The sequence below is a fragment of the Amblyomma mixtum genome, chromosome 6, assembly GCF_055824585.1.
Source record: "Amblyomma mixtum isolate Tamu chromosome 6, ASM5582458v1, whole genome shotgun sequence".
Taxonomy (NCBI): Eukaryota; Metazoa; Arthropoda; class Arachnida; order Ixodida; family Ixodidae; genus Amblyomma; species Amblyomma mixtum.
Window position 1 is genome coordinate 47,518,333 of NC_143017.1, and position 22,795 is coordinate 47,541,127.

The 22,795-nt window shown below is 45.3% G+C and overlaps 1 protein-coding gene across 1 annotated transcript; it reads right to left on the reverse strand.

The window, feature by feature from the left end:
- Positions 1-10,529: 10,529 nt before the first annotated feature.
- Positions 10,530-20,111, reverse strand: LOC149339004 (uncharacterized). The gene is made up of 7 exons (XM_089550848.1): positions 19,567-20,111; positions 19,442-19,483; positions 17,236-17,322; positions 15,285-15,532; positions 13,018-13,177; positions 12,340-12,465; positions 10,530-10,540 (listed from the first exon to the last, which is right to left on the reverse strand). The coding sequence occupies exons 1-7, from the start codon at positions 19,673-19,675 to the stop codon at positions 10,530-10,532; spliced, it is 783 nt and encodes a 260-aa protein (XP_089406974.1). The 5' UTR covers positions 19,676-20,111.
- Between the last annotated feature and the right edge of the window lie 2,684 nt (positions 20,112-22,795).

The window sequence follows — 22,795 nt, forward strand, 5'->3', positions numbered from 1 at the left end:
GTACCATAGATAGTGTGCACCTCATTTACGATCCCTAGCAGTGTATCCTATTATGAGAGATGAGTAGGGTAAATTGGATGCAATTACATCGTACGGGATAATACCGATATTTATACCTCGCTGGCATCAAATCATTTTGTTCCCTTTCCTGCGCACAGGTTTGATTACTTGTCAGGGGTTAAAGTAACCTTTGCTTTTAGTAAGAGCGAAACAAAGGTCCTCGATAGCGGCAGAAAGCATTTCACACTCTTTCCAAGTTGAGGGAGTACGACCGCTACGACCGCAAACGCAATCTTCACCCAATCAAAAGTAGCATATATGAGCTTGTGTATTTTGTCATAGTAATTTCATTATAGAGATATTGGAATCGTGGCATATGTTTCAAAAGTACTAACGCTACAAAAAGTAAAAGTCAGAGCAAAGATATCGTTATGATCCGTCTGTCACACACATCCCAAATGACTTTTGGGGTTTTTTTTTACTTTTTATTGCTCTTGGCCGTGGATCACGGCGAAGCTGTATAGATTACGTTATTTGAGGTTTATCCCGAATGAAGGACCTGCGAAAAAAAAGGGCTGTCAAGTCACAGTCACTAATTAGTCCAGGATCCAGAGGATTGCCTCCGTAATAAGGCCGCCGCTGTAACGCTGCATTGTGTGGACATCTGCAACCCTGCGCCTCGGCACACGTCTGACGTGGCATCGCACTTACACGTAACCTCCGTCGTCTACTTTGCAAGTGCCCGATGGGTCTCTGCGCTCTCAGCGGAGTCCTACCCCAGTGTCGTATTTTCTGGATGTGCGCACTTGAAAAGGGGCTTCACGTCTGTAAGATATCCAACTGTATCAGCATGCAATGTCTGATGATAGAATAAATACTGATTTCTGAAAAAATTCAAGCCAAGTTCATCCTGACATGTAATATCTTCCCTGCACACAGCACGGGGAGCAAACTCTTGCTGCAGCGGCATAAGTCCTTAGCCTTTTAAATATTGTTTTGTTACATCCAGGACAGCTTTGCAGGAAGGCATGAGAGATGTGACGTCACGAGTGCCAAATAAAGACACAGCTGGGATCTTTGCATCGTCTAGCATCTTCTATGGACGTATGCAAATGTTGCACTGTTACCAACATTCTTTTCCGGCGCAACCATCCTTGTAACGCCAATAATTTGGGATCTTAGTAGAGCACCCATCTGTTTCTGGTTGAAATTCCAGCCGTCCTGCCGTGTAATGACATCAGTACAGACTGCTGGAGGGGAGCAGCAGTGAGAGTAGACATGAAGTGGTGGAGATGAATGCAATTCTACAGCGTGGCGAAAAAATATCTGTATACTACGTAGATAAGTCTAGCATGTACAAAAGTTATATAAACTAGAAGCTCAAGCAATGGTGCAACAGTGAACTAGGATCATCAGAAGTTCTCAATGTAAAACTTAATGGGGTCGTGAAATGTTTTCCGAAAATTTTGAACGACGTGTGTATTTCAACTGTGACCCTTAATTCTATAGTATACCAATGTTAGGGGACACTCAGTAGATGTTTGAAAACTGATTTATTGAGGTCGCTTAAAGAAAGTTCAGAGGGTTGTCCGTCCACGCTTTCAAAGGAGATCGCGCCTGTGCGAGCTGAGCTGCACTCGCCGCGTCCACTCTGTGTCGACTCGCCTGCTTCCCTCAGGCGCTTGTCTCTTCGTGTCCTTCGGTCCGTTTCTCCCCCCCCCCCCCCCCCCGGTCGTGTGAGGTTTCTCCACTTCCCTTCGGAGTGCGGTAGGCGTTGCGAGATCCCCTCTTTTCTATGACGAGCCGGTGGCTCTGACATGTTAATCCCTTCTGCAGGCGCGGTACGCTCTCGTCGGGGTCCGCTTTCTTCCGGCCATAAATTTTCAGAAAGTGCGTTCTGTCCGAAGGTCCAAGCAGTTAGCGAATTCTTTAAACTTCCTTCGGCTGGGCGAGAAATGTGCCAGTCGGCAACATGCTGACACCTAAGTTCGCTTCATCGTCCGCGTTGATCGAATAGCAAAAAAAAACTAAATTGCGGTTTCCCAATGTGCGTCCCCCTCAACCCTACAGCAAACGTCATCTTAAGGAGCCAATAAGAGGCTTCTATTGTCAACACAACATGGCGGCTAAGCGAGGCCTGTTTAGCCATAGTTGACCGAGGTGACAGCACAATATGGACTCGAATGTGGCGTTAAAGTGATGTCACGCCAGGTAATTAAAAAACCGCCGGTTTTCGTGAGCTGCATCGTTGCCTGCTTAGAACGGAGTCTGCTAGCTGTTGGGCTGACACGTGTGTGAAAACCTGGCCGGCACCGGTCGCCGCTTGCGCACTGCCGTCAACTGCAAGCAGGGACTCTCGGAGCGGCAAGCATCTTTGCGCCGCTAGACTCAAGCCCGGCCCACAGCCGGTGTACCACTTTGCCACCGCACACCCCTGAACGCTGCTTGGTTACTGATGTTCGCACCAGAAAAGACAAAATAGCGATGTTTTCAGAAAGTCTGTCTGCTTTTGTTGAGCGGCGCCAAAGCCAGCCTTCCCACGTAGAGCGCTATCGGTAACGGCGCTGGACACGGGCCACCGGGCGACGAACTACACAGCTGTCTGGCTGCCCTAGTAGTCGCCAGGCCTATAGCCTGTTTCGCATCGAAGTCGCGGTGGACAGTGCTTTGGAAGTAGGTTGCGTTATAATAAAATGCCTGCTGTTGGCATCACTGTACTGCCAACAGCACCATATTGCCGGGCGCGCGATCCGGATCGCAACGGCGCTGCAGCAGCAGCTGAAAGGCGGTTATGGAAAGAACGTTGCTCGTATTACAGTTGCTCCTTCTACCAGTAATTCCGTATTAATCAGCGATCTTCAAAAATAGTCTATTTTTCGCACTTCTAGCTCCCAGAGTTTATTATTTTTACATAAAGAACAATCTTTAGCTCATTTTTATGACACCAGAGCAAGGTATCCAAGCTGACTGCCCGGCAGGCCTGCAAACTCGGCGTATTCCCCATTCGCACCAGGAACGACAAACAGTCATGCTATCAGGAAGGCTGCCTGCAATATTCATGCCGTGCTTTGGGCAACGACGCCGCCTGCGGGCGTGCCGGGCGATGAACTACGAGGCTCCCCGGTTGCACTGGTCGCCACTAAGCCCAGCTGGTTTCGCATCGATGCCGCAGCTAAGGGAGCTTCGGAACTGGTGAGCGCTGTAAAATTTACTACTCTTGTCATACCTTCGACTGTGAATCTGTCCCATAATAAAATAAAGATATGCTACCTTCAGCAGCGGAGCTAGAAGGTGCCAGGCGAGCCGCGACCAGGCAGTAAATAAAGCAGCCATAGGATGAAATTGGCTTGTATCGCAATATTCAATGCTATCAGCCAATTGGTATTGACGAACGATCCTAAAAAATGATCCATTTTGACATTAATGTATCCCAGGGCTTGTTATCAACCTCAACAAATGATACTAGCGCGTTTTAATAAGTTAGTAATTACTGATTGACATCCACTCTACCGCAGCCATACGGCTAAAAAGGAAAGCTAAGCTTTCTCAGAAACTTCGCAGTTAAAGAAAAATTAGTCCTGGTCCGCGGTTCGAACCCGGTACCACCGCTACACCGGAGCAGTCGCTCTACCAACTGAGCTAACCAGGACGGCAAGCTTATGGTAGGGCGAGAGCGAATTGATCAATAACTTTAAACGCAAAAAGACAACGATTTCAAACAGGCTTTATTAAATGAAGACTCAATATTGCGCCGACATATTTCGGATCTAACATGTCTAATGATTATGGAAGCAGTAAACATTAAAACTGGGCAGCTTCATTTCCTTCTCACAGCTATTTCAAGGGCAACGAATATAGGTCGAACGGTCGAACGCATTTCGAGGCATATTTGTAAACCGTTTTCCAAGAAACCATTGATCGCAGTTCGTCCTGCCCTGCCTCATTTTAGCGTGACAGAGTTACGGCTGCCATTTCGTGGAAAGTCGGCGTCGTCGTCGGCATGGGCGTTATTGGATGTGAGCGATATTTCCCCGACAGAAATTGCAGGGCACCCTGAAGGTCCGTCTTAAGTATATGACGCGATAGAGTTAATGAGATAATGCCCATAAATGCCGAACTGGTCGTTCTCAACTTTACAATCATATGCCCGTAGGAGTGCTCATTCCACTCCATCAAAATTCGACCGCCGCGGCCGGGATCGAACCCGCATCTTTCAGGTCAGCAGCCGAGGCAAAATTCTAGAGGCCACTATGCGAAGTGAGCACACGCTAAAGAAGCCCAGGTTGTCGAAATTTCCGGAGACCTTCACTACTGCGTCCCTCATAGGCTGAGTGGCTTCGTGACGTTAAACACCCGTAAACCATAAACCAACATACCACTCCTTGCGCAATGTTTTGCAACTGTTAAGGAATGCGTCATTGCTCTGCTATGGCAGGTGCTTTCACTGGTGGCTTATGTGCGACCCAAGTTTCTCTTCCCGCGCAACCTCTGGCGATTAACCAATAATTTAAAGGTCACCTTCCAGTGTAGTTTGTTTCTCACAATCTGGTGGGTAGGTTGTGATGACCTAGGTTGCCCACGTAGATTGCTTCTCCAGGGTTGCCAGGCTGGGCCACCCTGCATCATCCTTTTTTAGCGCTCACAACGCCGACCCCAACACCGACACCGGATTATCTGCGTAAGGAGGCCTTTAAGGCTCATTGTTACGTCATTGTCACGCCATTACCTAAGGGTAAACATCACGAAGACCAAAGCAATAATATTCCGAGCTAAAAACAGAATGGTGCGTGCAAATTTTGACCTTTGGTTAGCAAACAAAAAAATTGATGTCGTGCCAGCTGTGAAATGTCTTGGTGTTGTTTGGACCGAATCACTTGATTGGGATAAACATACTGAGAATATCTGCGCTAAAATAAACAAGATTAACGGCATCCTATGCCGCCAGAGGCACACACTTCCGCCCCGGAGTTAAAATATTAATTTACAAAGCATTTATATTGCCACATATAACTTATTGACTCATGGTCTGGGGGACAACAACCAAGCAAAACCAAATGAAAATTCTAATGGCGCAAAAACGAGCAATTAGATTAATAGCTAATGTGACGTGGTGTACTCATACGGGTTCCTACTTTGTAAGGTTCAGTATCATGAAAATCTCAGAGTTATTCCCATTCAAGTTAATCTCTATGTATAAAAATGCTGTTTCAACTAAGAATTATCTCCGCTTATCAAGTTTCAACCTCATTCGTTCGATTCCATCTTATAACACACGGAACAAAATGCCATGGTCCGTACCTTTCTGCCCCACTGACATATAGTCTACCAAATTACCTCAATATTCTGCACAAGAACAACATCATACTTGAAAAGACTTCACGGCATAAATTAACACTTGTACCTTTGTTTGAATGTGCATATTTTTTACATCATGATTAGAACATATATATACAGCATTGTGTATCTTCTTTCTACTTGATTGTATCTCGATTGATTATAAATGCGTTTCCTGTACATAAAAATTTTGAGCAGTTTCTTTTGTCAAATAATGTCGAGTGATAATAGAGGCATAACATAATGCATATGATAATGTATATATTTTGTGGCTTTATTTCTTTTGTGCTTGCGCTCTTCCACTGCTGTTCCCAGGCAGCACAACAACATTGGCCGAACGCCGGGAAATTGTTGGCAAAACTTGGTACGAACATCGGTCCTACACTGGCATTTGGGCCGAGCGCTACCACTTTACACATTGGCCCTACTTTCATGCCAGTTTTGGGCCGACGCTCGGCCGATCAAGCGGCCAACGCAGTCCCGATGTTCGTTCTGCAGCAGGGGCCAGCAAAGGTCTTATACTGGCATCCAACTTTCAAACATTGGTAGCCAACTTTCAAACATTGGTAGCCAGCTTTCGAATAATGGTTTCCAGCTTTCGAATAATGGCATCCAGCTTTCGAACGCTGGCACATGCAATTAACCCACTCGCCAATGACAGGCACTGTGGATGGATGTACATACATACCATTCTACCTAGCAAATATTCAAAAATGAGGGTGCGAAAGAAGTCCAGAAAAAAGACCCGTTTATTGCTTTGATTTACAAGAATCACGCTTCTAGCGCACACAGGATAGTTTGCGCTACCACCAGCCACCGTGGGGAGTAAAGAAATGGTGCCCAAGAGCACGGTGGCAGAGGTTGTGGGAAAACAATTTATTTTCAAGTTTGGTGCGTGCCGATCAGGTTGGACAAAGCATCTCGGCAAGCTGCTGCGGCACGGCTAAGGCATCCATAAAGCGCTCAACGGAGCAGTCCTCCAGTGAACTGATCAGTCATATCCGAAGTAATCGTTGCACTCCACTTGCAAGCGGGCTGCTGGACTGCATTCAAACAAATTCCTCGTCTAGTTCTTGCACGATGGCCTCACGAAGCGCCAAGCCTGCAAAGAGATGCATGATGTCATGGTAAGTTGAATTATGGCCATCACAGAACAAAAACAAAAATGATTAAATAACACCGAATTTTGTGAAACACAGTCATCGTGAAGACACTAGCAACATATTTTACCTGATAATTTCTAGTTTATTCTTAAGAACCAGCACCACATTAGTTGCACAAAGTGGAATTTAATTTACTAAACTTCCCTTATACCAAATGGTTTAATTTAGTTTAATGCGTCGTGTCGCACTCCCAGTAAACATATTCAATGCGAGATAACCAAATTAATGTGATATTGAAAACAGATTAATGTATTATTTTGTTTTAATATCATAACTCGTATCTCTAAATTGCAAACTAATTTTTTATTCAAGTAAATATGCACAGGTTGTAGCGTCTCTTCCACATGGACGTCAATAGAACATTTTTGATTAGTTTTATTTAATGGGGTTAAAAATGCGGCTTGCGATTTTTGACAAAATACGCTGAAGCAAGGAACTCAGGGCACCTTTGTTTTACCTTAGTTGCTTCGCATGCATGCTATAATTGGATTCTAAACTGCAACTTGAAAACCACACAAAAATACTAGTCTGATAGTCCAGAGTAATGCCCTTTTTCATTGCGAGAGAACTTGGGCAAAAGCTTTAACCAGAACTTGCGGATTTTCTATTGAGTCTGCAAGTATAAAAGGCAAAAAGAAACACTACGGAAGTATTACACATATCCTTACCAACTAGTCTGCAGTGGAAAATTAATTAAGCGGTTCTGATTTCTGTCGTGCATAAGCGGTAAAGGACATATTCCCGAATGGATCCTATCTCAAGTCATATGAGTTCAAACCCGCTGTTAGCCAAAGTAGTGAATCTTTAGTGAGTTCTTCTCACCAAAGACGAAAAATTAAATTCTGACCATTCGGCCACAATTCCACTGCGCACGACGTCAAGCAAGCCATTTCGCAATGAGAGTGGGTACACAGAAGTCGTCCTCGTGCTTTTTGGCTCGCTCTCTTCTCCTGCCGAAAAAACAAAGGCGCATGTAGTCAAAGCAACATTTACTACAAAAACCACTAACTTCCAGACGTATATCAAGATAAAAGAGTTTTAGTACTTACAAATAAGATCTTGCAGGCGGTACGAACAGCGTCGGAGCTCTCCCAATATATGAGTGTGGTTTTTCGCGTGCACAGACTATAAACGGTGGTAGCTCGAGTGTGCATGCATTTTCGTCGCGTTGGTTGTGCACGTGGTTGAGCTCCGCCGTGCAGTCAAGAATGTCTTATTGTGATGAGTCGCGCGGTTCCAAGACGAGCAGTGGAGCCGATGATGGGGGGGGGGGGGGTGGCTGGAGGGGAGAGAGTCATTTTCCTTTACACAGGTTTTGTGGTTCCGAGAAAAGTCCTCGAGCTGAAAGGTGGAGACAGGGAGGTGGAGGAACAGCTAAGCGCGTAGCTGCGCGCGAGGGAAAACAGCTTTGAGAAAGTGACAACCAAAAAGAAAAAATAGCGCTTCGCGGGGTGGGGGGTTAGCCCGCTACCTGGAAAAGGGCACGGCCGGGAGAACAGGTGGGGAGATATTGGACTTGAAGACTTGAAAGAGAGAGGGAAAGAGGCCAAAACACGTGAAAATGGTTTGGAATTTTTGGAGAATGAGTCACATGGCCACAGGCAGTACAGAAAAAAATATCTTCAAGAGAGAAGTGGATGGGAAACACGGAAGCGTCAAAGTATTGCTACAAAGCTGCAGCAAAAGCCTGAAAATTTTGAAGTGAAGAACTTGGAGCTTCAAGATGCATTTCGCCAAAACGACTTGAGACACTCGCGTATTTTGTGGGGCCGTATGATGTGGCTTCTGTTAGTTCAAGATAGCTTAAAATGTTACCACATAATAAAAAATATAAAGCAAAAAAATATCCAAGCAGAATACGCGCTCTTTCATAGTTTCATGTACCGTACATGCGCCAAACAAGCTAGGTTAACATGCGTCTAACGCCAGTTGTCAGTCCATTTATTCAGTGGTCGTCGGAGAATCCTCAAATTGTTTGTTGGTGTGGAAGTTTCGCGCAAAAAAAGCAAAAACAAACAAAGGCATGTTGAATTGTGGTTCGCAACTACTTTCGATGGTTTTCATCAATAAAGGTGATGTTCGAAACAAAAAAAAAACTTGCGAGTAAATATGCAAAGACGTGAGCAAGAGCTATATAGCCCCCCATGCAAATTACGCAACAGAAGAATAAAATGATCAAAAACAACAATTTCCAACACTACGATTTGCCGAAAAGGAAGGAAATAGCAAATCAGAAAACACGGGAAAGGCGCGATCACAGGGCACGGCGTAGGGAAGCGTAGGAATCGCTTAGCACGTGTCCGCGTGCGTTAATGAAGCACCCGCCTAATATTTCACGAGCGCAACACATTATTCGAAATTACGAGGCGACTGCTTCGTTTCTGGACGTTGCCAAAACTGAGCACAATTTCGGTTTAGCGAATGCACTTGCGCTAATCTATTACGTTTGTATCGCGATCTCCATGAAGCAGACACCAGCTGCGCACTGCGGCAGTGAATTTCTAGAGCGAATAAAAAAAAAGTGATTTTTTTATTCCAAAAATTTAATCAAATGAAACTTATTTGAGTTTGATGAAGGCGCCTGTTGACAATTTTTGTTGAAGGCGTCTCGGGTGTAATCAGAACGTTAATTCTGATCAACAGGACTTCGATCGCAATTCTCCTAAACGTATTATTGCTGCTCACTGCGCAACCAGAGTGCAGCTTTTCCAACGGAATCATGGGTAGCTTTGCTCACAAACTGCAAAAGTGTTCGGTTAAAATATAATAATAAATAAAACCAAATCTTTGAACTCGCATGTTTTAGGGCGTTCGAAAATTATGAACTGCCGATATGGTACTCAACAATAAAATTAATTTTGAACCCATTTTAATGGATGACACAATGTTTATCAACGTTTGCCAGTATACTTTGAACACTGGATAAGCGGTGGCAATCCTAGACCAATATAGCCAGCTCCCGGAAATGGCATAGCCAATTCTGGCAAAGAGTGGAACAACACTGGCTAACATGGCGCATGATAGCCAGGATTCGATGATGGCACAGCCAGCAATGGCAAACAGTGGGGCAATCCTGGCTAACCTGGCTCATGATAGCCAGGATCTAATGACGGGTCAGCCAATACTGGTAAAGCGACGGACAACCAGGGCCATTGTTGGATGTGCTAAGGAGTGGCACAACCAATATCGGATGCTCACTGGCAACTCTGGGCCTAGTTAGGGCCACGCTTTGCCAGTGGATTTCCAATATTGGCCCGCTGTCGTGTGCTACCTGGGCGCTTACCGTTACCTCATATGGGCCCCTGCTCATCAGGGGTTGGCAGGAAACGAGGCAGCAGACGCAGCCGCCCGCGCGCTCTCTCACCGGGCTGTTTTCTCCTCCCCACCTGATCAGGAACCCGATTTTAATCCGGTCTATACGTTCAAAAATATCGCAACCTACTATCAAGATAGCCATCGCCTTTACCCTAGCCCCTGTAAAGGCCTCAAGAAGGCGGATGAGCGGCTCCTTCTCCGCCTCTTCACCAATACATTGCTGTGCCCGGCAGCCCTAAAACATTTCGACCCCCCCTTTAGCGGCAACTGCCCGCACTGTAGTGCGGTGTCTTCGGACACCTATCACACGGTGTGGGCCTGCCCCTCCAACCCGGCCATTCCCCCCATCCCCAACCCAACCCGGGAGGACTGGGAGGCGACCCTGCTCGGCTGCCACGACTTACAGGCCCAACAAGCCTTAGTCGGGCGCGCCCGGGCGGCGGCTACCGCCACTGGGGTCCCAAACTAGGGACCTCCACCTAGTGTTTGTAAGGATCGGTCCCTTACGGGCTGATCCAAACACCTGTCCGTTTCTGAATAAATGTTTTCACCACCACCACCACCCACTTGTGGTGCGTGTGAGACCCAGGTTTCCTTCCTGAGCAACCTCTCGCAAATAATCATTAATTGAACAGCTATCGGCCACATCGGCACAATCTGATGGGCAGGTTGCCATGACGTCACCTGGTCACTTGACCTAGGTCTACAACCTAGCAACTAGGCTGCTTCTGGAAGGATTTTAAGACGACTGTGTTAAAGGCAGGCAGTGTGTTGTAAAGTAGCGCGCTTAGCAATTTTTACATACCTACATACATCTTTATTAACTTTCACAAGGTTACATTAGTAACAGAGGAGAGAGGACGCAAGGCAAAAAGCTGCGTTGGTGCAGCTTGAGGGCCACCCTGCGCCCTCTGCCGGCGGTATAGCCTAGCAGCTAATCACAACCCAAGCAGCACAAATTGACTGGTCCAACAGTGGCAAAAGAGTGGCGGAAATTGGCATGAATATTGGTCCTACACTGGCATTTGAGCAATCCGAGACTTTTTCCAACAATGGCCCTTCATTCATGCCAAGATTGTGCCTGTAATCAGCCAGTCTAGCTACCAGCATTGACCCAACATTCAGCCAGTCATCCACAAATGGCCAACGTTCGTGCCAAGGATATGCCCATGTTCAACCAATCTATTAATTATGGCCCGACATTCGTGCCAATACTATGCCCATATTCAGCCAATCTATGAGACCCGACATTCACGCCAATAGTATGCCCTCATTCAGTCGATCTGTCAATAATGGCCCGAAATTCGCGCCAATAGTATGCCCACATTCCGCCAGTATCAATAATAGCCCCAGGTTCGCTCCGACTTGTGCCCACTTTTCCACCCTTGATCTAACTTTTATAGGTGGCATATCAATTGCAAGGCCAGGGGGAAATTGTATGCGATCGGGGGTCCCACCTAGTTTTGTACCACACCTCTTGCTGGCCAGCAACAATGCAGACATATACCGCTTGTTTTCCACCAGCCGGAGCTTGTATGTGTAACATTTTACATATAAGCAGTCAGCAGATATACAAAAAAGAAAGAACGGATTCAAAGAACGAAATTTATTGCATCTACGGTGCCAGTACATCGTGAAATGCACTGTGCCGGAGCCGCTGAATCGATGAGTCATATCGGCACTAATCGTTGCACTCCTCTTCCCAAGCAGCACACCAACAATGGACCGACGCTGGCATAATGCTGGTCAAAACCGGCTCGAAAGTCGTACCGACGTCGGCATTGGGGCAAAAAGTTACTTTTTCCAACCTTGGCCTGATGTTCGGACCAACACTGAACCGACATTCATGCCGCTATCAGACCACTGTTCAGCCGCTCTACCAACACTGAACCGACATTCATGCCACTCTCAGACCACTGTTCAGCCGCTCTACCAACACTGAACCGACATTCACGCCGCTATTGTACCCACTTTCAGCCACTCTACCAACACTGAACCGACATTCATGCCACTATCAGACCACTGTTCAGCCGCTCTACCAACACTGAACCGACATTCATGCCGCTATTGTACCCACTTTCAGCCGCTCTACCAACACCGGCTTGACATACCACAATTAGGCCACTGTTCAGCCTTTCTGCTAACGCTTGCCCGAAGTTTATGCCATTGCATTTCCAGTTCAGCGAATATTCACATTCCAGTTAATGTTCGCATTGGGAAAGCCATGGGTTTTGGCATTGCAAAGCTGCAATCATCTCTTCTATACACATGCACAACAAAATGAGGCAACGAAAGAATCCAACTGAGAAACAATTTATTAAATAATTAGGCACCGTGGATGGGGACGCGCGGTTGCGCGAGTCCTGCGAGGCAGCGAGGGCCGCGCAGGAGGCGGGACCTTGGGAAGGAGCCAGGACCGCGCGGGAGGAGTATTTCTGGGAGGTGGGGGCCGCTTGGGGAAGGGAGGGCACTGTGCTGGGGGCTGAAGCACAGGGGCTCGCAGTGGTTGCCAGGCCGGCAGCGGTACTTGGCAGAAACGCTTCGGCAAAACGCCTTTTGCGTCCGCCGCCACGGTCCACCGAACCTGGCAACCACTTCCTAATAAACCCCTGCGCTTCCACCACATCCGCCCCCGTCTTCTCACAGATGGCATCTGCATAAGATAAGCGTTCATTTTAGGCCAGCAGAAAAACTTTGCTCGTTAACAGAAATCAAGATTATTTCAGCAACAGAGAAAACAGAAAAGGCCACAAGTACATGTTAACTCAAAGTGCGTGCCAAAATGAAAGGACTACAGTATCCAAATACAACTTGAGGAGAAAATCCACCTGAAAGCTCTTCTAACCAACTGTATAAAGCTGCTGCGACATCACGGACGAACACTTTGCACTACTAAAATATGGGAGCACAAATGGCTGGCAGATACAAGGCACGACTACGATCCATGACAAGAGATGGATGTGACTGGTGGGAGGGCTTTCTTTGAAAGGCATCTGCTGACTCATATATCTTCAGATGCACATGGAAGAAAACTGCAGATGACTACCCCCATAAAAACAGTAACAAAATATTCACCTGTAATGAAAAAGAAAACTGGTAAAGTATCAACTGAAAAGAAGAAAAGAAAACAAAGCGCAGCAGAACCTGGTGCATGTTCTTCCACTCATCTTTTAAAATTCAATTAAAAGCTACTGCAACAACATACCTGTTGCCACCTTGCATAACTTCAGGGCAATAAATGACCACTTGCCCTTGCGGCCATGGAGGCTGTACATCCTCTGTACAGCCACCCCCATGATGGCGGTCATTATGTTGGAGCCCACCTCCCTCAGGCCCTTGCCCCCCAGGCGGACCAGCTGCTTTCGCTGAAAAGAAACACCACAGGTGCACAAGCTATTAGGCACAAACATCAATTATAATTTCATTTAGTTTGGCAGAATCGAATAGCTAAGACAATTGTGTGACTACCTGTCAACAGCCCATGCGAGTACCTACAATCATAATGCACAATTTCTGTATGATACAATAGCTTGACTAGTTGCTACCAGCAGAAAGCACCACCACCAATATGGACATTCTTTTTTTTCCCAGTTTACTAAGAGCAGGGAAACTTTAGCGATTAAGCAAAGGTGGCCAACTCCTACCCATTATGCTTTGCATCTTGGACATTATTATATTATAACTATAATGCTTTTTGCAGATATCTATGTGCTGGATGTGTTTTCTCTGCACAGCCGTTACGCTAAAATTGATTTGGTTTGTAGAACTTCCAAAGTGACTCAGGCTATGATGAGGGACACCATAGTGGAGGGCTCCGGAAGTTTCGACCACGTGGGGTCTTTAACATGCGCCACTGACATCACACTGCACACGGGCGCCTTGCTTTTCGCCTCCATGGAAAACTGGCCATCACAGCTGGGTTTGAACCTGAGTCTTTGGGTTCAGCAGTCGAGTGCCCTAACTACTGAGCCACCATGGCGGGGCTCACTACCCTGAAATTGAGCAGTCTAATTAATGCTATACAAAGGGCGCTTATTTAAATCCCCAAGCACCTGAGTAAAGCTGCGTGCTTAGCAACCACATTTAATTAAACGATGTTGCTTGTTTTTGGCAGCAGATTAAGTAATGAAATGTGCATAATGTGAGCAAAATACAGGGAAGAGGTGGGTTAAAGCTGCCCCATTATTTGGGAAACCTAGCCGAAATTAAAGACGCGCTGAGAGAGGACCAACTTCCAGCTGTGTTCACAGCAGTTCATGCAACAGTATATTAACCGAAAGCTCAGCTTCCTGTAAAACAGACCTTACAACATCCTTAATGTTAGCTACAAAGTCCACTGCTGAACTAAATTAAAACAGCACAACAATAAATGACAAATGTAAGGAAAATGAGGGGCTCGTTATGAGACACATCCGAAGAAAGGCAGCCACAGGCAACAAAAGCATAGGGGATTTTTTTTTGCTGTTGATCGATGTAAAACAATAATGTAATCACAGAAATATTTGACTGAGAAAAAAAAATTGTTGGAACCAAGTCTGTTATGCAACGACCGGCCACCGGCAGAGCTCTGGAAAACTACATCGAATGACATTGAGTGACACCATCTGAGAGCAACTGCCCCAAAAAAGCCTGTGACTGCACCGCCAAATACCAAGCTACTACAAGATGTGACAGGTGCAATGCTTCGCACAGAACCAGCATCAGTAGCTTGGTTTGCTGTTTAGCGCTCCTTCTCGCCTAAACGCTCTGATGCGACAGCAGTCTCGCAGGTGGCATTTTCTTTGCATTGCGTGGCTGAAACATGATGTGACAACTGGCACTTGCCGTAAGCAATATTGCGAGCGCCACATGTTCAGCACTGCTACTGAGCCCAACAAATTGATAGGAGCCAAAGAGCAGATAAAGAGAGTCCCCTAACAGCTGTCCCAACACGTGATGCAGTTTTTGCAAGCTCTGCTACCGGCTGGGCATTGCGTACCACTTTTGCTTCCAACAGTAAATCTCACCACGCAAGGAATCGACAGGGCGTTCCAGTGAACACTCAAAAATTCCTAAAGACGCGCAAGTTCGATATGGGAAAACAATTTTTTTTTTGGAGGAACGATCTCTCAGCAGTGGTGGACATAATTTACTGCATAACTGTGCGTGTGTACCTGCAAATATTTCTTCTATTTTGAACTCCCTATTCTTAGGAATTCCTGAAAATGTTCACTGAAACAGCCAGTGTGTATATCAGCAAGCAACTTTCATGAACAAGACATTTACATTAACAAAACACACTGTGACAGCACACTCCAGCACAACAGTAGGAATTATAGGTATCTATGAAGAGCATGTTATTCACAGAGCACGGCATGCAAATACTCTTGGAGCTCAAGATTTCTTCACAAACCTCGGAATTACATTATGCATGCAATTCGTTAGTAGGCATTCATTTTTTCCAGACACGAATTATCAGAAACATTAAATCACCAGTCCAGCAGCCACGCTGTCGTCCTGGACGGCAGCTTCCACAGTGTCCAACTCCTCGGGGGAGAATGCGGGCAGTGCAAGGGTGGGAGGCGGTGGCGAGGGGGACACTGGCCGAGTCCTCTGCTCCAGCTGCCGGTCCGACCGCAGCAGCACATGATCCTCCAGCCTTTGTAACCGCTGCATTAAGTCGCGCTGCTGCTGTCGGACCTCCAGCACCAGGGACATCAGCTTCAGCAGGGTAGCTGAAACTGAAGCAATCAACAATTTCAGTGAGAGCAGGGTTAACCTGGGCGCAATAATATCATTTGCGCACTGAGGTACAATAAAGAACAGTATGAGGCTAACAGTAGGCAGCAACACACTCTGTACTATGCTCCTAAACTTCCACCAGTTTTTATCCTCCAGGACACTTCTAATTCATGTTCTATTCCTTGCTAGCCTAATTTAAATGCCATAAATGTCACCATGCACTGACAAACACCTAGGTGAAATGGAGCTGCTCTATGTGTGATAGCTAGCACAGAACCTGCAGCCTTGTTGTGTAAAGGACTTCTCAGTCTATGAGCTTCGCCAATTTTTACATTGCTTCATGGGCATTTCCACTGCTATTGCACCATGGCAGAGATGGCAGCAGTTAGTCGCAAATGGATTCTTCCAGTGTCATGAGAAGCATGTGCTAATAGAAGCGAGAAAGCAGAGCAGGCCTGTGCCCTTAATATAGCATTGCACCATTTGGAAAGTATTGCTCACGGCAAAACCCACATTGGCCAAAATGCTGGAGGTAGACATCTGTTCTAACTGCAAGTGCTGGCAGGGATCAATGCATTAAAACTGCAACAAAGATAGCCCTTATGGAATTATAGCCCTTAGCTGACAGGCGAAATGCAACAAAGAGGTGGACCAAATGTTTCTTGCTAGGCACAGGAGGTGCCAAACCGTTGAGACATAAAACAAGGTCACATTTATCTCTTACCACGCATCCATTTTGCTGCAGGCAAGACAAGACTAGGAGCCAGCTGATGTGCTCCACAAGGCAGTTAGGCTGTTCAGTTCTTTCCTAAGCAAGAGGTCCTCCTTCAGAGCATGCCACTATTATTGGCTGCTTATCTCCTTCAGCACCCTTTATGGGAGCTTTGTGATAGCGCAATTAATTTTTTTTCAGCACATTTCGCTGCATCCAAGGCACTGCATTGACTTCCAACCAGTAAACTTCTAAAATACTTTGAAAGACAATGAAAAATTACAATATGGGCCTTGCTGACCAACCGCGACCAAGCGACCAAATTATGCTGGTAAGGAAACAAATGCACAGAACATGGGACTACTGTGTAGAGTGCAATTCGTAGGAGTGGCTTCCTGGTGGTGATGTAGGCCGAGAGAGGCAACAGAAATGCCAGGATCCAAAAGAACCCAACAAAAGCACAACATACAGCTCTTGGGAAGGGCACACAACAACCACTCCACTATGAATCACAAGAGGAGAAAGCAATGGAAGTACTAGGTTGTAAATTCCAGTACCACTTCAGTTCAATACAATCGTTTTTGAGAAATACATGTGATGATTTTCAGAGTGACCCCTTTCAAAGCACATAGTTTGAAACTAGAAATGTGCTCCTAGCACCGTTTCAAGAGCCACTGAGGAGAACTCCGTGCAAATATCTTCCTGAATAAGTATATTCTCTAGGTCTTTCTGGGCCCGTTGACTGCTGCTCGGCAGCAGCAGGTACAATGAGAAATTTTAAATTTGCTCTGTTTTTCTTTAAGGCAAAGCAGATCTAGCTTCTATATTTTGTTGTGTCACTTGATACTAGACAAAATAGGAGTGTAATTAAAAGAAAGGAACACAGTGAAAAGACGGGACAAGCAGCATTTGTTCTGTCCTCTCACTGTGTCCCCATGTTTGGCTTGCATTTCTCTTTTTGCACAAAAGTAAACAAAGTGAAAATCTCACCATCAACAGTCCCAGCTGTCGACCCCTCCAGCTTGCTGGGTGGCGCACTGTTTTCGTTCACGCTCTCCCCAGCGTGATTCAGTGGGGCTGGAGATGAACATGCGTCATTGATGGCAATCCAGGAAGTACAGAACACACTACTGTGTACAACCACAATGTCACATTTCTATCCTAATTGAATGCAGAAATGCTACTTCAGGATATTTTTCGAGAAGGGACAGAACAGTTGCATGGCCAGGCTGTTTTGCATACTGGTGATCGTTTTAAAACACAATAGACACAAAATTACGAAGTCCAGAAACAAATTCCTGGTTATATAGAGATGCCCCCCAGGCAATAGTAACGCTTCCTTTGGCCGAAAAGATATTTTAATTTGGTTTCAATCACAGGCTGTACAAAGACTTCATAATTCAAAACCCATCAAAACCGACACCTCCATGACAAGTAGTTGACGTGACAAACAATGTCACATCATGCAGATACCTATGACACATAAAAGAACGTTGTGATCCGAATGCGGCGGCGCGTTTCGATGGAGGCGAAACGCAAGAGGTGCCCGTGTGCTGTGCGATGTCAGTGCACGTTAAAGATCCCCAGTCGGCTGAAATTATCCCAGGGTGCTACGGCACCTCCTTCTTCCTTTCTTCTCACACTCCCTACTTTATCCCTTCTCTTATGAATGTCCACCGAAATGCGAGAGAATTACTGCACCACTTTCTTTCCTGAAAAATCAGTTTTCAATTTTTTAAATATGTGTGTATAGTACTTCAATAATTACATTTCTCATGCACCAGCATGGTGCATTGGTATCGTATTTTCCGGTGTATAAGACGCGGCTTTTTTCAAAAATCTTGCTTGTGCGTCCTATACAAGGGTTCGTCTTATATGCGAATTTTTCGTTTTTTTTAGAGTTCAGAAATTACTCACGTTCATGTTCAAGCCTTTTTTACCGAAAAAATGTCACTAGCAATGAAGCGGTTGTAACACGGTTAATACTTCAATACGGGGACCACCGTGCGCACTTTTTTTAGGTGAACTTTATCATGAAACGACGGGGATGACGACTTCCGGGATCACAAACACACCACCGTTTCGGAGGCCCCAAGCAAAAGTAATGTGAAATGCCAAAAGATGACGACAATCACGCTTCTCGCCATTGTCAAGACAAGCCAGGACAAGCCGGCGTTCTTTTTTCAGCCACCCTTTGCCACTTTGTTTGCTCCATGTACGTAGTGCGAAGAGAATATTTCAGTCGCGTTGCCACCAGAAATGGGCGAACTTTTTGATAGCGCATCCGAAGGTGAAGACTTCCAAGGTTTTAAGTAGAAATAAAATGTTCTTATGGACATGTGGGAGAGTTTTTTCGTTTTTCTTTCTTTTTTTCGAAAACGTGGGCAGGAATGGCGTGAGTGTAGCCTTTTTCGACCACTTAGCGTTGCTTAAGAATTTCTCACAAGTACGGTGAATTTCGTGATGGTCGCGCAAGCGTGTTTAATTGATCCTCACTAGCCCAACTGGGAAAACTGGGGTGCGTCTTATATAAGGGTGCGTCTTATATAGCAACTTTTTCAATTACAGCCTGCATATATGGCGGGTGCCTCTTATACACTGGAAAATACGGTACATTTAAGGACACAAAAGAAACTGTCATGGCGAAACCAAAAACAGAGAGCGGAATATATGTCATGTCAATAGAAACCTGTTCGCAGTACTGTTAACGTGGGTAAGAGAGTTTGCCACGAAATGGTTACTGGCAGATTCACTGCTGATCTGAGAGCATGGCAAATGTAAAAAGCTGATGCCAAGTCTGAGCACGTTCCATTTCTCTGCAAGTGCAATTAGCTACGGTGGAGTTTTTTTCCCAGATTTTGCAAGCATACTACCATAAATCCCCAATCAAAACTAACACAATGTCGACCTTACATTAAATAGAAATGAGAAATGGTGTTTTAGTTTTAAGGCGGTTAACATCCAAAGGCGACTCAGGCTATGAGGGACGCCGTAGTGAAGGGCTCCGGAAATTTGGACCACCTGGGGTTCTTCAACGTGCACTGACATCGCACAGCACACGGGCCTCTAGAATTTCACCTCCATCAAAATTCGACCGCCTTGGCCGGGATCGAACCCGCGTCTTTCGGGTCAGCAGCCGAGCGCCGTAACCACTGAGCCACCGCGGCGGCTTAACAAATGAGAATTTATGTCTTACGTGGTGACGGCAGCTGTACAACATCGTTGTGGCCCTCATTTCCTAAAAAAGAATTGCACATGAACGTCTTGTTGAGTATGCAAAATAATTTCTCATCAATAAAGAAATATGAGAATTTCAATTACCAGAAACTGCCGAGCTTTCTAGGGCTGAAGTGAACTCGTAGCGCCGCACCTTTTTTTCGGCGCTCTTGTAGGATCCTGCAAACATTCTCAATATCTCGACAAAAACCATGTCATCTCCAAGCAACAGTACGGATTTCAAAAAAAAACAAAACAACTGAGGCCGCCTTACTGGAAATCAAAGAAAAGCTAATTGAAAACATAGAAAATAAACTGCTAACAGTTGGCATATTCCTTGATATGAGGAAAGCGTTTCACTCGGTTAACCATAAGATATTGCTTGAAAAAATGCAGTGTTATGGAATACGCGGCGTTCCTTTAACCTTATTTGCTAGCTACCTTGACAACCGATCTCAAACAACTATCATTAACGGTATTTCATCTGGGATCGGTCAGATTGTGTCTGGTGTGCCACAGGGCTCCGTTCTAGGACCAACGTTGTTCTTATTATATATTAATGATATCGTCAACCTTCATCCAGCAGACAACATTATAATCTATGCAGACGATACTAACGTATTTTTTTCAGGGCATGATAGTAATATTTTGCAAGCAGCCTCCAATAGTTGGTTATCCCAATTGTCTGTTTGGTTAAAATCAAATAGGTTAGAACTTAATGTCAGGAAAACAAAGTAGATACTGTTTAGAGCCAAAAATAAGGAAGTTCCGAACAACTTCCAAATTCACTTCGAGCAAGCTCCTATAACTCGTGTCAGCTCTACAATGTTCCTTGGAGTCATTTTTGAAGAACATTTACTCTGGACAGATCGTGTAAACTACGTTTGCACTAAAATGGCTCGCTCTGTTGGTATCCTAAATAAATTTCGCACAATACTGCCTCGAAAATTCAAACTACAAATTTATTTCTCTCTAGTCTTTTCGCATGTACAATATTGTTTGTTGATCTAAGGAACGACTACCTCAACCAATTTTGTGAAAGTACTTATTACTTTACAAAAAAGAGCTGTACGAGCGATTGATAACTTACATTACAGTGAGAGCACGGGTCCTTCCTTCCTCAACCATAGACTGCTAACCATCACGGCCGCTTACCACAAGAAGCTTGCTGTTTATATCAGAAACCTTATGAAAGGAAACTGGCAGACTTTCGAGAGCACATATTTAATTGCCCAAACAGCATACAGTCTTAGGCACCCTCAATACCATGCACCAAAATCTCGTACAAACTATGGGTTTCAAAAACTAACTCACATAATTCCTCATAATTAAACACGTATCCATACTTAACAGAATTGTCACTACAAAATATGTCCGAGGGCTGCTTTGTTGACTTGATGCCCGTTCAGCTGCCTGTATAGCAACACTCAGGCCAACAGACTATCAGTTTGAAAGCCTGTGAAACACTCATGTGGCAGAGGCATTGTTTTATTTACAATTAAAAGTGTGATTCTGGTTTCTAGGATTTAACAGCTTTAAGCTATGAAGAATGACGTAGCGGAAGACTCCAGATTAATTTAGACCACATGGGGTTGTTTAACATGCACTGATATTACACAGCACAAGCGCATTCTGCACTGCTCCATTTCACCACAGACTGGATGTAACCTGGGCCCTCGGCTCAGCAGCATGGACCACTCAGCCACTGCGACAGGCTAACAATTCAAACTGAACTAAATGTAAATAGCTGGATGAGTTGGTTCTGAATTTGCATTATGAAACACTGTCTCAGTGCACAACAAACATGGATGAGGAAAGAGCACACAACGCAAAGCATCAATTGATGTCTGGCATTTGTATTGCGTGCTCTTTCCTTGTCTGTGCTTTTTGTGTGCCAAAAAATGTTTCATAATGCAAAAACAAAAAAATTACCATACTAAACCTTTCTGTACTAAATATTATTAAGCATACTGAGTGCAGCACTAATTCTGGGAACTACAGGTCTTCAAAAACAAGGCACTAATGAGTTTCAGAAGTAGTTCATCAGCTTACAAGTGCAATAGCTAACAGTTCATTCTGCTCCTCTTTTTGACAGCTGGCTAAGCGGTGGCTATCAACATGACTTCTTAGTCGTAATTTAGCCATGCAGAGGTGCAGACTCACAGGATCTAGCAAAGAGGCCTTTACAATCGCTGATGAAGCTACCATCAATATGTCTGCAATAAGACTACTTATGGCAAGTGGTAACGACGACTACTGGGCAACGCATCCACTCCCCTCCGAGAGCTGGCTCGGCCTCAGCTTTTGCGAGCCGCGTCACCTCCGAGCTCCTGGCCACAGGCCAGTAGCACTCTTCTTTTGTCTCTGTGAGCCATCCGACAGGGATGACTGCTAGGCAGTCGTCCTCAAGAGGAAACTTCACCACAGCGAATGGTTTTGACATGCTGCACAGAGGAAACACGACAAAAGATTAATGGGGAAACAAGGATTTTTACCAGACACTGTCTGTGCCATACTCTACTGGCACTTGCGTGTTTGGGTGCCGAAAACTGCACACTACCATGACAACTGACAGGTACTCTTACAACCATCTCGTTCTACTTCGCAACGCACTTCTGAACTTTCATGAGTTGAGAGTTACAAGTGTCACGAGCGCCTGCAATTTGGGACTTATTTAAACAATATTTCTGTGCCTGCTGTCATGTGAACCAAACAACAGCCAGCAATAGTGGCGTGCAACTTCACTGCATTGAACATCAAACTGAGTGCAGTCTACCAGGAGCATAGTGATGAAAAAAGAAACCAGTAAAACGCAAGATTGACCAAATGAGGAAGAGAGAAAACAAGCGAGTTCAATTAGCGAGCTCGAAACTAGCACTCGCTATATGTAGAGTCACACTGATCTAGACTTTGTAATACAAGGCTCTGAGTAGCGGGAAGGGACACACATAAATAAAAAGTACTCTCAATTTTTTTTCTGTAACCGATCACTGGCAGGAGCAGCATTACTTCTGGCAGTACAGAAGAATTGTGTTCATTCATCCTGTTCTTGTCACATTTCTCTCATCGCACGGAGACTCGCAACGCAACAATGTCAACACTGCCATGGAAGCATTTGTCAATCAAGCACAAGGCATGCAGGCTGCGACTCTATGACGTGTGACATGCATGCCTGAACCAAGCGATTAGCCTCACAAAAGCAAAAATTGGCGATGAAAAACACTCAACTGCACCGCAGGTGGCCACTGGTTGGTCATGGGGGGCGCCGCAGAGAACGGCTCCGGAAATTTCGACCACCTGGGGTTCTTTAGAGTGCACCGATATCGCGCACAGT

Excerpts from the sequence above, each read along its gene's own strand:
- LOC149339004 (XM_089550848.1), bottom strand. The coding sequence starts at position 19,675 with ATGGTTTTTGTCGAGATATTGAGAATGTTTGCAGGATCCTACAAGAGC. Across the intron at positions 15,533-17,235 it reads GACAGCTGGGACTGTTGATG|TTTCAGCTACCCTGCTGAAG; the intron begins GTGAGATTTTCA and ends TGATTGCTTCAG. Across the intron at positions 13,178-15,284 it reads ACAGCGTGGCTGCTGGACTG|CGAAAGCAGCTGGTCCGCCT; the intron begins GTGATTTAATGT and ends GTTTCTTTTCAG.